General features: G+C 41.9%; 1 protein-coding gene across 2 annotated transcripts; it reads left to right on the top strand.

Moving 5' to 3' along the window:
- The first annotated feature begins 1 nt into the window (after window position 1).
- Window positions 2-14,347, top strand: ITGB1BP1 (integrin subunit beta 1 binding protein 1). Of its 2 annotated transcripts, none has more exons than XM_006123616.4 (7): window positions 2-140; window positions 4,847-4,948; window positions 7,430-7,508; window positions 9,090-9,226; window positions 10,503-10,595; window positions 12,133-12,282; window positions 13,445-14,347. In XM_006123616.4, exons 2-7 carry the CDS (start codon window positions 4,877-4,879, stop codon window positions 13,514-13,516), a joined length of 603 nt encoding a protein of 200 aa, XP_006123678.1. In that variant the 5' UTR covers window positions 2-140; window positions 4,847-4,876; the 3' UTR covers window positions 13,517-14,347. The 2 variants fall into 2 exon arrangements, with proteins under 2 accessions (XP_006123678.1, XP_075779636.1); XM_075923521.1 differs by lacking the exon at window positions 13,445-14,347 and adding an exon at window positions 11,447-11,582 and having other exon boundaries at window positions 12,133-12,277.
- The last annotated feature ends 537 nt before the right edge of the window (window positions 14,348-14,884 follow it).

Here is a 14,884-nt window from a genome sequence, read left to right on the forward strand (position 1 = left end):
GCCGCTTCCGGGGAGCCAGGCCGCCCGCACTCTCCTGTCACGGCGCCTGCGCGCGGGCCCTGGGCGGCGAGTGTGGAGAAGTCGCGCCAGGTGCTGGGCGGAAGGCGAGACCCCGGCGGCTGCCGAGCCCAACCGATGCGGTGAGGAGCGCGTGCCCTGTGGGCCGGTGCGCCCCCGTCCTCGTTCCGGGTGGCGCCGGCGTCCCGTGGCGGGATGGGGATGAGGGGACTTCCGTGCCGGGAGGTGCCCGAGTGGGGGAGGGGCCTGCAGCAGCATCCCAGGGCGGGGCCGGGCCTGGGGGAGAAGGGTCCGTGTCGGGATGGCTGCGAGCACCATGTAACTGCCCGCATGAGCTGCCTGCGTGTCCTGAGCAGCGCTGGGGCTTTTGTGCCAAATTCCAGTCACCTGTATGTAGGCCCGGCGAAATGGAGCTGTTCGGGGGTTTGTATTCATTGACATGGGGAGTGCTGATGTGTATGTTTGTTTATTTCCTAGTGAAGGATGACAGGGTGTCATCTTTGTCTTCCACGTACTACACTTGATCTTCGCCATCAAACCTTTGAATATGCACCTCAAGATAGGGTTTTTACTAGGGGTGTGAATGTATACCCCTAGTAACTGATGAGCCTGGGCTCATTGGTTAGCATGCACGGTTACATGCAGACCCCCCGCACACTAACCAAAGCAGCAGCGTGGGGGGTGGCAGGAGCTGATGCATGGAGGAAGCCCTCTTGAAATCTTTTAAATCTAGCTCCTCTCAAGCACCAGCTCCTGCCTGCTCCCCTCCTCAAGCACTGCTGCCTCTGATATAGAGGCGGCAGCAGCATGGGGGAAGAGAGGGCAGGCTGCTCTGTGGGAGCCATCTCCCCCTCTCCCGTGTATAAACATGTAACCACTGGAATTTTCAGCAGTTACACATTTACCTTAATAAACACATTTTAACATTCCTAGTTTTTACATCCGTTTTGCTTCTATCTTTTACTTTTCTATCTTTGAAGTTGTTACAGTCCTCATTAGCATTCAGCTCTCACTGGTGAGGGATCTATTGTCAGTGATACACTAGGAAATACATATGAACAGCCAGCCTAACATTGTTTGTCTAAGGCCAGATTTAAGCTATAAATAAGTAGAACCACCTACTTTCCTCAAGGTGTGAAAAAGCCACATTCTTTGTCCATGTAGTTAAGCCAACCTGTTCTGGACAGTACTAGATTTATGGAAGACTGTTTTTTTATCTATTGCCTCTTGACTATAGGGAGTGGCTACACTGAGGCCTGGTCTAAACTTCAAAATTACATTGGAATAATTATGGTTCTCAGGAGAGTGAAAAATCCACATCCCTAAGTGGCATAGTTAAGCTTTCATAAGTCCCCATGTAGACAACATTAGGATATTGGAAGAGTTTGCCCATTAGTCTTAACTACTACTGCCTGTGGGGGATCACCCTTATGCTCATGGAAGAATCTCTCCTATCAGCATTGGTAGTGTTTTACCATGTTGAAGCATTAGAAGCACCAATGTAGCCTTTCAGCTGTAAACAGACCCTGAAGTGCTATAGCTATGCCTCTATATAGTAATCCTCCAAGCCCCATGCAACAACTGTCAGAAGTTCAGGAATGGGGGCTTAGGGCTTCAGCCCCATAGGAAATGTCTGCTGTAGCGTGGGACTTTAGCCCCATTTCTGTTGAAGCCTCAGGGCCCCGCAGGTGCACCCCATGTAGCTGAAGCCCCAGGATGCCTCTACCTCAGCACTTCTTGGAAATGCAGAGGTCCCAAACTCCCCTTCAGGCTGGTAGGTGGAGAACAAGGGGTGGCAATGAGACACAGTTTAGCTGTAAAAAAGCTGTGTGCAGCTTGCAAGCCACAGTTAGGTCACTCCTGCACTGCAGGGATTAAGGGTAGATGTAGTCTCACACTAAATCTGTTTTTGACTTTAATGGTGTTTAGTCCCTAGATACCTTGTAATTTTCAGTGTGTATACAGAACTTCTCTCATCCGGTGCACCCCTTTGCATGGCAGGCTCGGATGCCCCACAGTCAGGGGCTGCTCTGGACACCTAATGTTAAACTGGTTTAACTGATTAACCAGGTTTTTATAACCCTAATCTATACATGACTTTTGCAATGATATAGATAACTATTGAGACACTAGCTTGCATTTGAGACCTCATGTGATGGTCCTTGGTGAACTAGAATATGTATGCTAGACCCAGGAGATCCCTGTAACTCTTCTGCATCTCCCTGTGTGCACTTTGCCAGTTAGCACTAAGAGGTTCCTAGGTTACAATCAGTAATTCTAAACTTTCAATATTAGCCTAGTGTTTCAGTTAGTTATAATCAATAAAGGGCAAAGATTTGTCATTTTCACTTGTGGTAAATTGTCCTGTGCCCTTCTAGTGCTCTATAAATTATGACACTTGCACTTGTGCTTACATTAGTAGGACTGCATCCAAATTTTCATCATTTTTTAGGTATGTGATTCAACAGTCAAAATGCAGTATAGTCTCAAGACCAAATATAGAGAGCTGTTTGTTTAGATGCCCATTGGGAAATCAAATAGAGTTGCCTTAGCTTACTTATTGAAACTTGTACCAAAGTTTTATCTTTCCTGATTCTAGTTTTACTGGCAAACAGACTTTGATCTCTCTTTTTTTCCTCTATTCCTGATGACTTTGAAGATAACTAGTCTTCCTCATCTGCCTGTTGCTGCTTGCAAGTTCATTTAAGTTATTACAATATAACCTAATTATATTGCATGGGAAGTAGGCTATTCCTCTGGTTTATGTAACATGATGCTCTTTCTTTGGGGACTATAATTGGTTCATAGAGTGCTTCCCCTAATTCTGTCTAAAGAAACACGGTTTAAGATAATGATGTTAGATATCAGGTAATCGAATAGTCATGGAATCATATGAAATCTGAGTGGTTATATGACTATTTGATGTCCCCAGAGGCAGGGCCAGCAACCAGTGCACTTTGGCCCCACTCCCAGGGAACCTCCTGCCACCCTGCACTGCTGCCTCTGTATCAGAGGCAGCAGTGTGGAGTGGCAGGCGGGAGCCAGTCCACCAGGGAAGCCAGTTTAAAAACCAGCTCCCCACTCAGACTGGTGCCTGCTGCCCCAGGCTGCTGCCTCTGATATGAAGAGTGGCAACAGCCTCTATCCATGGTGCGGTTGGATTCCCCAGGGACAGGGACTGCTGCTATGGACCAGCCTGTCTGCAGAAGGCCCAGGCTCACCATGGACAGAGGTTGCTCCAGGATGTGGAACAGCCTCTGTCCATGGGGAGTTTAGCCCGCCACGAACAGAGGCTATTTCGTGGCAGCCTCTGCTAGTAGAGGCAGCAGTGTGGGGTGGGGGCAGGCAGCATGCAGAGCTGGTGCTGGGGTTAGCTCCTGCTGGTCCCCCCGCTGCCTCTGTAGGGGGGGGGCAGGTGGGTGTGTGAGAGAGCTGTGTGGGGGGCTGGCTTGAAAGCCGGCTCCCCATGCATATTGGCTCCAGCATACTTCCCTCACCCTCTGTGCTGCTGCCTCTCTGTCAGGCTTATTGGTTAATCATTAGTCATCTACATGATGACATCCCTAGTTTAAGAAGCCCATAGAATACAGATTAACTCCCCTGCCTCCCAGAAGGGAAGTACAGTAAAACTCCAATTGTCCGGCATCCAGTGGTCCGGCACTCCTGCTAGTCTGGCACCCAGAAGTGCTCCAGTCAGCAGGACAATTGGAGCTACTCTGCCCTTGGCTTCCCCAAGTCAGCCGCTGGCCAGTTTCAGCAGTGGCTAACTTGGGGAAGCCCAGGGGCAGAGCAGCTGGGGTGCTGCCGGGTTTGTCCCGCAGCACCAACCCTCACCTGAGTGGCGCTGCGGGACAAACCCGGCAGCACTCCAGCTGCTCTGCCCCCGGCTTCCCCAAGTCAGCCGCTGATGAAACTGACCAGTGGCTGACTTGGGGAAGCCGGGGGCAGAGCAGCTGGTGTGCTGCCGGGTTGGTCCTGCAGCGCCGTCCTCTCCTACACTGCGCAGTTCCCCGTCGACCCCCCCCCACACCCTCCCTCACCCACCCCAGACTCCTCATAGCCCCCCTTCCAGTACTCCGGCATATCTGATAATCCGGCATCCCCTGGGTCCTAAAGGTGCTGGATTATCAGAAGTTTACTGTAGTTGGTGTCAGGTCATAGCTAGATAACAGTTCTGCTTAATAAATTCTCAGTCAACCTCATGTCTCTATAAAGTAAGTCCTTTGGTTCTCAAGAAATGCTTCAGTGGTTGAATGTGAAAATATAATAGTGAAAACTGCCTCTGATTTTATGCTGCTGATAAATACTGTAATAAAGCAAACTCAACTTTGTATCACATCATTTGTTGCTTTAGTTGTTGGTTTCATCATCAATGAATTGGATTTTACAGATGATTTTGGAATTTGGATTTTGCAGCTGATTGTTAGATTTAAATGGATAACAAAACAAGTTTAAATCCTTTAATGCTTTTCAGTGAGTGAACACATTTTTAATTAGGTGTTCTGCTTAATTTATGTTCTGTTAATTAGTTACCTAATAATGCTGATGTAAGAATCAATTTTCTAATGTGTGTAAAGTAGTGAAGTTAAATTCTTTCCTATTCTTATAGATAGGGTAATTCAGCAAGAGAGTTTAAGTGATTTGCCCGAAGCCAATCACAGGTGCCAAAGTCATAAGAACCAGATCAGTCCCATCCTCAGAATCATTAGTCTAGTGGTCTCCTACCATTTTCCACCTTGGACACAAAGCTCACCATGGTTTTTGGCAGGGATTCCTCCTCTTAATGGTATAATGTGACAAGTTTTATTTTTATTTCCTCTTCATTTAGCATTTTATTTGATCTAATTATGATGAAAAAATGTTCAGAAAAGGGAAAAAACGACACAGCAGCAGCAGTTCCCAAAGCAGTGAAATCAGTACTAAAAGCAAGGTAAGCTGAACTGCAGGTACAGTAAGTTTGTGGAACAGTTCCATTTCCTGTAAACCAATGGTTCCCAAACTTTTCAGTATGACGCTCCCCTTTCTGATTTTTCAAAAACCCTCACGCCCTTCCCCCTCCCAAAAGAAACTTGTTGAGGGGGAAAAAAAAAGGAACTGAGCAGGGCAGCAAAACTTGATGGGGGGGGGGTGCTGGGTTGACTCGCGCCCCCCCTGGAATTTTTTCACGCCCCCCCAGTTTGGGAACCCATGCTCTAGGGCTAACAGTTTGCAAAGAGTTTGGGAACTGGATCTCCTTGTCTGCTAACCACGTGTACAGAATTGTTTCTGGTGGAACGTAGTCAAAATCAAGCTATCCATGAAATATTTTAATTTCAGTAGATCGGTGAATGGACAAAAATGTGATGTGGAAAAAGTGAATAAGGAAAAGTTATTTACTTATTCCCACAATATAAGAACTAGGGGTCACCAGATGAAATTTAATAGGCAACAGGTTTAAAACAAACAAAAGGAAGTTTTTCTTCAGTCAGCGCACAGTCAACCTGTGGAACTAATTGCCAGGGGATATGGTGAAAGCTAGGACTTTAACAGGGCTCAGAAAAGAGCTAGATAAATTCTTGGAGGTTAGGTGCATCAATGGCTATTAGCCAGGATGAGTAGGAATGGTGTCCCTAGCCTGTGTTTACCTGGAGGTGGGTGGCAGGGGAGGGATCATGTGAGGATTAGCTGTTGTGTCCCCTCCCTCTGGGGCATCTGATATTGGCCACTGTTGGCAAGACAGGATACTGGGTTGGATGGACTGTTGGTCTGACCCAGTATGGCCGTTCTTATGTTCTTATCAGAATCTTAGTGAGATTTGCATTCTAAAGAAGAAAAATCATTTAGCTTCTCAGTTCATCTGAACTTCTGTTATGAAATATTTGCCATTCTTGACCAATAAAGTAACATTCCAAGTCAAATGACTAATTAAAGGGATTTTAGGCCTCAAGCTCCCCAGAATATGAGCTGTATCTTTGTCATGTACAGCATCAAGCATACTGATGTTTAATACTAAATGTTGACAGTTGACTGCCTTCATGTGGCTGGTTTATAAGAGTCTTTATTATGATGATGATGTTTGCTGAAATAAATATCAGGTTTGCTGTTTTGTCTGTGAAATGAAATATCAGAATTACTTTTTGGTTGTGTGCAGTTAGCGTGAGCTCCTTCCGTTATACAGGCATAAATCCCATTGATGTTGAGTTAGGAGTCTACTTAGAGACTACTTCACAGTGACATCAACAGAACATGAGAAAGAGGTTGTACAAAAAAATACCTACTGCTTTTTGTAATGAAGTATTAGTTATTTAGGTTCAGAGGAGAGCCATGAGAATGATTAAGGGGTTGGAAAACATGTCATATACTGATCTCCTTGAATCTTTCACTATAATTTACCTTAACAAAGAGACAAAGTTAAGGGGTTGATCCTATCACTGTTTTACCTTTGTGTTTTTAAATAAAAATTTAGTAACTGACTTTTCAGTTTAGTAGACCAATATATAATAAGATACAGCAGCAGGAAGTTGAAGCTAAATGAAAGTCAGATTGGGAAAAATGTGCAAATTCTTAATAAGGAGTGTAATTAGCTAGTGAAACAACTTGCCACAGTTGTAGATTTTCGTGCACTGGCAGTTATTTAAATCAAGACTGAATGTTTTACAAAAAGAAACACTAATTAAAAAAGAAATTATTTAGGGGAATTTCCATATCATTTGTTGTTATACGGGTGGCCATTTTAGATAAGTGTTTTTTTTCTGTCCATATAATCTATGAATTTTTCAAGAACCTCAGAGCTAGCTGTAAAAAGTGAGAGTGAACTTAATTCTTCAGAACGAACTAGCTAACTAAAAAAACTTCTCTATTTTATATTATTTCTAAAATAGTTCTTTCCTGTCTTAAAGCATGAATCCTCTGACAGCTCATAAGTACATTCTGTCAGATGGCTGGTGAATGATGACTCAGATTTTATAGGGAGTCTGTCAGAGTTGTCATTTTTTAATATAAATCTCATTGCTAAAGGTCATGTTATATCAGATATTAGTAACAAACATGCTCTTGTCAGCTCCCTAAAGGTTAAACTATTCAGTGTAAGGAAAGAAACCATGGATATAACTTTCTCAAGTTCATTTTCTCTGCTCTTTCTTCCATCTCTCTTCTCCCTATTTCAATAATGTTTGAAAACTTTTGAAACCCTTATATGGTTTACATTGGTGTAAATAAGTCAAACATACACTTTCAAGTTTTATTATATTAATTCTTTGGAGAATTAGGTCTTTTTTGGTCATGTTCCCCTGTGTCGATCTAATTTCTTTTAAATAGCTCAAGACCATCAAAGTTAGATGATTATAATGAAGAATGTAGGGGCAGAAAATCTGATGATAAATTAACATTTTCAATACTTAATTGGCATTTTTATATTTTTCCCTTTAACTAGTCTGTTGACTCCAGTCTTGGTGGACTTTCCAGATCTAGTACTGTGGCTAGTCTAGACACAGACTCCACTAAAAGTTCAGGTATGTAAGCAGTGCTGAGCCAGATTTGCTTGAAGATGGATTAATTTTATAAATGTGTGATTGTGTGTACGAGTTGGGGGAAGGAAAGAAGCGAGAAATTTAAGTTCACATTGTGTGATTGCATTCCACACTTACATGTAGTTGTTGGGCAAACCTATTAGATGGCCTACTTATTGGCACATTAGTTGCTGTTGTCTAAAATAGAATGTGATGTTTGGGACTAGAAATACCAAGGATAGAAATTCAGGGGGAGGCATAGCAGGAATGTGGAAGGACAGAGGAGCACTGGTCTGGATATATTTGAAACAATGGGGTATTGTAACAGGGCCTCCTGGCTCTGTTTAAAGGACACCTGTGTTGATCCAACTCCTTGTGCAGTTTGGTTATAAATGGAGTCCCACCACCTTCATAACATATACAGTCCTTATAACAAGTAGTGGAGAGCAATCAGTCTCTCTCTAATCCGTTACTGCCGGCTTCCTCTGTTTCCAATTCCTTCCTGTGCCTATTTATGCGCTCTGCCTAATAGCTTAATTAGCCTTTCTGCTGTGCCCTGCCCTACCCACAAATTAGGCACAGCTCTGCTTAGCTTGATTCAGCCTTGCTTGATTGGAGCTGCTGTGAACAGCATGCTGCCTCATCCTTTCTGGTCTAGCCCTCTGTTTACATGTAGGTATGCTACAGAGAAGCATGCTTAAGGAGGAGGAGAAAGTTTCAGGCCTGGATCCAAAACTCTGAGGTCTAAGGGAGGATAAAACCCCCAGCCCAGGGAACTGGCTTCTCATTGTGTTTCAGTGATTATGTCTCTAATGAGGAAAGAAGAAATACTTAAATGCTGGTATTCATAAAATGGTTTTGGTGTTGTATCATGTTTAAGAATGTTCACCTGTCTGAAGGCAAAATAGTAGTCTGTGTTAGGAGTGTTTCCCAGAGTCTGTGTCACATATGTTGCAGTAAAAGGCAGGCTGTGTCCACACTGCAATTTATAGCTACATCTATCAGTGAAAGGCTCTGGCGCAGAGGAGGTAGTGAGGAAAGGCTTCAGGTTCCCTGCTGCCAGAGACTTTCACTGCCATTTGTTTTCATTTTACAATTCTCCCGTACCAGCTAAATGCTCCATTCTTAGATTTCAAACATGGCTGCGGGATATTTAAATTCAAACAATAATTATTTTGTAAACTATGGGTAGCTCTAATACATTTAAAAACAAGAAAATTTGAGTTTTCCAATATTTCTGTTAGTCTTCTAGACCATACTTTCCAATAGACTCACAAGTAATCCCAATTTGCTTTGTGCCAATCAGCATGCTAAAATCTGGCCATCAGAAGTTAAGGAAACATAAGGTTAGTACACTACGAATCAAGTCATACAAAAGTATTAGGTGTCATTGTTACCATTCTTGTTTCATAATTGTTTCAGTGGGGAGATCCAGAGTTTGTGCCACGGGAACAAATTATTCAAAATTAATATATTAGAAAAGACCAGAGACACTTTCCAGCACCAAAAGAACAATAGAAGGTTCTGCTTAAGTACAGCAGTTCTTTAAATTTATAGCGTGTTTTTGTTTGTTTTTTGTTATAGGACAAAGCAACAGTATTTCGGATACTTGTGCAGAGTTTAGAGTTAAATATGTTGGTGCCATTGAAAAACTGAAATTTGATGAGAGCAAGAGTTTGGAGGGGCCATTGGATTTGATAAATTACATAGATGTGGCACAGGTAAGTCTTTATTATAAGAGACAGAACATACACAAATACATCAAACATTTTAAACCAGTATGTTTCTTCCTCCTTTGTATTTATCATGTGATCAGATGTCTTACTTCTGAAGTGTCTTAAACTGTGGAAATAATTTGCAGCATTAAAGTGTGCATCTTTCATATTGAGTGCTCAGCAGCTGCTAAGCTACTTCCCTTGAGGAGCTGAAAGATATACCTCAGAAAACAAATTTGATACTGCAGGAAGCAGTGTTGTTGATGCACAGGTCTGAGGCATGCCTGAACAAATATCGTCAGGGGTTTGCTGGTGGCAGAAAGCTACAGTTCCAGAGAGTCTGTCTGCAGCCCTTGTGGTACTATCCATAAAAGATGACTGCTTATGCCTGCCAGTCTCACCAGGGGAAATTTTCAGCGGAGGCATAAAAGCAAGAACCTGGTCACTTAGGGCCATTTATATTTCCACTGTGTTCAGCTATATTCTGGTTCACTCGTAGAGCTGCGTTGTTTTTATTCTTTTTGACACTACAAAAATCAACAACAAAAAAAGCTCTTAGAAAAAAAATGGTCAGGGTTCCTTTGCAAGCTTAATACTTGGATTCCTAGATTCCAGTTTACACGATAGGAATTAAATATAAGTATAGCATACATGCTGGCAGTAGGGATGTTAAAAAATTGTGTAATATAGTAACCGTGTATCCGCTAAAAATCTTAGCAGTTACATGTGCATGGGCTCTGTAGCTTTATACTGCATCTCCTGCAGCGAAGCCTCCCTGGAAGTGGAGCTGCCAGCATTTAACTGAGACCATTAACCGATACGCATTAACTTATTGGTTAAATGGTTAATCCATTAAATTCTAACATCCCTAGCTGGTAGCACTCAGAGCCATATACAAAGGTATTCCTAATGTTGCACAAGCATTGTTAATATCAGCATCAGTGCAGTAGTATGGAGCAACAATCCTCTGCCTGCATTGTTTGTCCCTAAAATAGTACACTGCTAGTGTAGCTGGACCATAAAATGCACCTAAAGGAACCCCGTTCTTCGTTTTTTTTAAAAAAAATTCCCTTCCAAATCCTGAAAAACTAAAAGAAATGCAGTGTTCCCCATTGTATCAAGTAGTGTTTAAAGAGGAAAATTGCTTTGTGGCGAACAGACTCATTAATGGAAATATTCCAGTAAGCAGAAATAAAATCAGAGAAAATGCACTCTTTGTAATGAACATCTTCATTGATGATCTTCTCTGTCCACTTAACACTTCTTGTGTTTCCTTCCAAAGCAAGATGGAAAATTACCTTTTGTTCCAGCTGAAGAAGAGTTCATTATGGGAGTTTCCAAGTACGGTATTAAAGTCTCAACATCTGATCAATATGTAAGTGTGTCTTTTGTTTAAAGGGCTTTATTGGTGGAAGTTGGATGGTGGCCAACTCCAGGAAAGGCATTTGTCAGTGCTCGGGTGAGTTTGCAGTTCAGGGACACTGGATGACTAATTTTTTTTTTCATTTTAAAGCATCTGATTTTCTAATCTCAGAGGGTATGTCTACACTTGCACCTTCTTTCAAGAAAGGGATGCAAATGAAGACATTCGAAATGGCAAATGAAGCCAGGATTGAAAAATCCTGTGCTTCATTTGCATATTTGCATTCTGGCGCTATTTCAAAATAAGACGCTGTTAAGACACAGTTATTTCGAGAGAAACCCTTCTCTTGAAATAACCCTTGTTCCTCATACAATGAGGTTTACGAGTTATTCGCCATAAGACGAATATGCAAATGAAGCGCGGGATATTTAAATCCTGGCTTCATTTTCAATTTCAAATGTCTTCATTTGCACCCTCTCTCGAAAGAGGGTGCAAGTGTAGACGTACCCTGAGTCGGATTCCCAATTTCTGTTTTTAAGCTTAATACAGAGATACAGCAGATTCTTAACTTTCTAGCAAAACTGCCTCAGATCTCTTCAGAATTTGTCTGTAATCTCCTCCTGGTGCAGGGGTGATTTGGGGTTCTTGTCTGCCAGCAAGAATCTTCTCCTTTAGGGGCAAGTGAGAATCCCAAACTAAAAACAAAACAGTCTTGCACCCTCCTTGGATTCAGTAATTTTTATCCAGGTGATGGTTCTCTTGTCCTCCTTCTTTGATAAAAGTCTCTGGCCAAGGTGACCAGGACTGATCCAGCAGATTCAGTATTTTCTGGATTATACATTCTATTCCTTTTCCCCCACCAGCGTCCCCTTTGGTCTTCACTGGATGAAGTGGGACTTGAAAATGTGGTGGCCTTCCACCATCATAAATCCCAGCCCCTAAACAAGAGCACATATCTACTCCAGGCCTCAAACCTCATACTGCCTCTTCATTGTTCCGGTATGCTTACTTTCTCCCCTCTTCTTGTTCTAGCATTTGTCCCATCTATACGAGGTCAGCTCTTTTGAAGTCCCACACTGTTCTAGCCTGTCTTGAAGCAGTTCTTCAGAAATGCCACAGTTAACCTGATTCTTTTGTATCTTGTTTTGGTTCTTCCAACCCTTCCCAAATTCAGAATGGAAGGGTTGCAATGGAACATCTGCAAATCTAACTAAGAGAATGTACTGATAAGCAGCACAGGGATACAAGATATTTTCCCCTCTGTGTTCAACCCCACCAATTTGCATATTATATCTTGGTCCTGTGCTAAACTGCTACTAGTTTATTTCTAGTCTTTACCTATTGCCCTGATTTGAAGATTGAAAATGCCATGACAGTATTGGATGGAAATGTTGCCTAGGACTAGGGGAGTGTTAGAGACGGAGCATTCCTTTCTAAAGAATACTGAGGATTTTGTAAAAGACAACTTATGCAGTAGTGAAAAGCATGCAGAAAATGTCAGTGTCTTTTTCTAAAACAATGCATAACATGAGTTTGCCTTATGTTGTAGGATGTTTTACATAGACATTCTTTGTATTTAATTGTGCGGATGGTCTGCTATGATGATGGGCTGGGAGCAGGAAAGAGTTTACTGGCTTTGAAGACGACAGATGCAAGTTATGAAGAATGCAGCCTCTGGGTATATCAGTGTAATAGTTTGGTAAGAATTCATGTTTATGGTTCTTAATTTAGGTACCAATGTATTTTGATGTCTAACTTCATTAGTTTCTAGCTTCTTACTTAAAAATACTGTGTTCTAATGGCATAGAAAAGCAGTGGTAACATTCTGCACTGTTGTATGGGACACCCATGGTGGAGCTGCTCTTGCATAATCACAGCCTTCTGACAGTTGAAGGGTTAAGTGGCTTTATGACTTTCCTCCTTAAATGTGGAGGCATTTATTCTCTATAAAGTGCAATGGATTAACTTTGAGAATCACTCTATGGCTCTAAAATTACAAGGGAATCCCATGATCAGCCTTTTCCTTAGTTCTTTAGGTAACATCCCTGATAATATGCTCTCCTCCCATCCTTATGGCTAATAGTTTTACTCCTTAAAATAAGTGAAAAAGGATGCCCTGGCAACAAAGGGGAAGAAGTTGTGTCCAGTTGCATTCAATTGGTAAAATGTTTATTATAGCATGCAAACTTCTAGGTAAAAGCTTATTTAAATCCGTGAAGCAATTATATTGCAACAAATGACACCTAATCTGCTGTGCTACACCTGACCATTGGCAAAGATTGTGTAGGTGCTCCATTATGTGTACATGCAAATACAACAGCCTCTTTCCCTCTCTGTGTTTGCTCTGTTTCTCCAGCAGTGCTCCAATGCATTCAGTCTACAGTCGGGCATTATATTACTACTGGAGGAGTCTGAGCTCCTCCTGTGATATATTAAGGAAAGCAGCAGATGATAGTGCCAGAATTTCATGGTAGCATATGCTTTCATATGCATAGCTAGTCTCCATGCTACCACCTCTTCAGATGTTTGGCAATAGCATAAGGGAGCAAATAGAGTAGCTTCAGGATACTTTATTACATATGAACATAGATAAGAAGACTAAAAATTCTGGGGGTTTTTCCACTCCAAAATTAATTTAAAACAGATGTCTGCAGGCATGATTGCAAACACTAGCATTTCACACTTTAAGCTCTCCTGTTTCATTCTATGGGGTGAAAAATTGTGTAGATAATATTCTGTTGGAAGTTTTTGCTGCAGCACTGCATCATATAAAAAGCCAGACCACTGATGTAAGTGCTAGTGAAAATGTAATTGTTCTGTTCAGCACAATTAATTGATCTGTATTGTGGTGTTCAATGCAGGAACAAGCACAAGCTATTTGCAAAGTGTTATCGACAGCCTTTGATGCAGTTTTAACATCAGAGAAGTCTTGAATTTTTGCAGTCGTGTGTCATTATACAGTACAAGAAGCCTTCATCCCGGGAGGAAGTACTGCTCCCTCTTGTGACTATAGGCACTCACCAAGCATTTTGGACTGGAGACTGTAACTACTTGAAGGATCATTAACACTGTTCAGAGAAGAACAATGCAACTTTGTAAATAGAACAGAAGTTATTTTGATATTTACCCTTCTGAGTGAAAATTAGAAATCCACAGCCCAACCAAGACTTACCTGAAGAGTCACTGCAGTATGTTGCTGGTCTGACATTTCAATTCATATAAAACCATGAAGCTAATTTTATACTAGACATGAAGTTTGTACCAAATAGTGGTTTGTACATGACTAAGTATTTTTGGATTGCAAAATGAAATTTAGACACTTGCCTCAAATACAGTCTGTGAAACAACTATGAAAGCATTTGAGGACTTCTTTAGTTAGAACACAACAGCAGTAGTCAAATGGGCCAAATTTTGGAAAAACCTCCTAGCGGAAGAGCCCTTCTTCCTTGTGAAATGAGGTTTACAGGGCTTCTGAAAGAGCACATCTGCTCTTCTGAAAAATTTTTTGGAAGAGCAGACATGTTCCCTGGACATGGCAGAGTTTTTCCGGGATACCAGAAAAACTCTGTAGTGTAGACATAGCCTCATTTGGTGGCCAGGGGCGTGGGTTTGTTTGTTGTTGTTTTTGCTTCTTTCTTGGATGTGGCCTCAGACTGTTTTTTCTGTGGGTCAGTGGCCCCTGATCCATAAAAAGGCAGACAGATAAATCAGTTGTTTGGTCTGTGTGTGTCTGTCTGGAATAATAAAGATGTTTGTGTTATGAATGTTAAACTTTATACATCTAGAACAATGTAAGTTTGCTGTCAGCAGCTTCAGGCAGCTAACCTCTGCATGCACAAGGATTAAATAAAACAAACAAGCAGTACAAAGTACATTTCATTAGGAAGAATGAAAATCAAATGCACAACTAGAAATGGAGGAGTAACTGGCCTGGTGGCTGTACAGCTGGAAAGAGATAAAGAATCGCTCATGCTGCGATCTCCGTGACAAACATGGAACATTAGTCATATGTAAGAAAAAGAAGATAATTGTCATGCTGGCCTCAGCTGAAATACTCTTTCTAGTTTTGGACGTCACATGAGGAAAGAGCTAAACAAATTGGAGAGAATCTAGGTCAGTGGTTTTCAACCATTTTTTTTTCATTTGCAGACATCTTTTAAAAAAATTCAAATGGAATCTATAGACCCCCTACCATTTAAATTTTAGATCGAAAGAAATAACTAAACAGAATTCAACTATAAATATTGCACATGCTCAGCCTCGCATTTGAGATAGCATGAGAAAGGGCACTAAATTGTGGG

Source organism: Pelodiscus sinensis, chromosome 3 (genome assembly GCF_049634645.1).
Source record: "Pelodiscus sinensis isolate JC-2024 chromosome 3, ASM4963464v1, whole genome shotgun sequence".
NCBI lineage: Eukaryota > Metazoa > Chordata > Testudines > Trionychidae > Pelodiscus > Pelodiscus sinensis.

Coding starts and splice junctions, on each gene's coding strand:
- ITGB1BP1 (XM_006123616.4), top strand. CDS start 4,877: ATGTTCAGAAAAGGGAAAAAACGACACAGCAGCAGCAGTTCCCAAAGC. Junction 7,509..9,089: donor AGACTCCACTAAAAGTTCAG/GTATGTAAGCAG, acceptor TTTTTGTTATAG/GACAAAGCAACAGTATTTCG. Junction 10,596..12,132: donor TCTCAACATCTGATCAATAT/GTAAGTGTGTCT, acceptor CTTATGTTGTAG/GATGTTTTACATAGACATTC.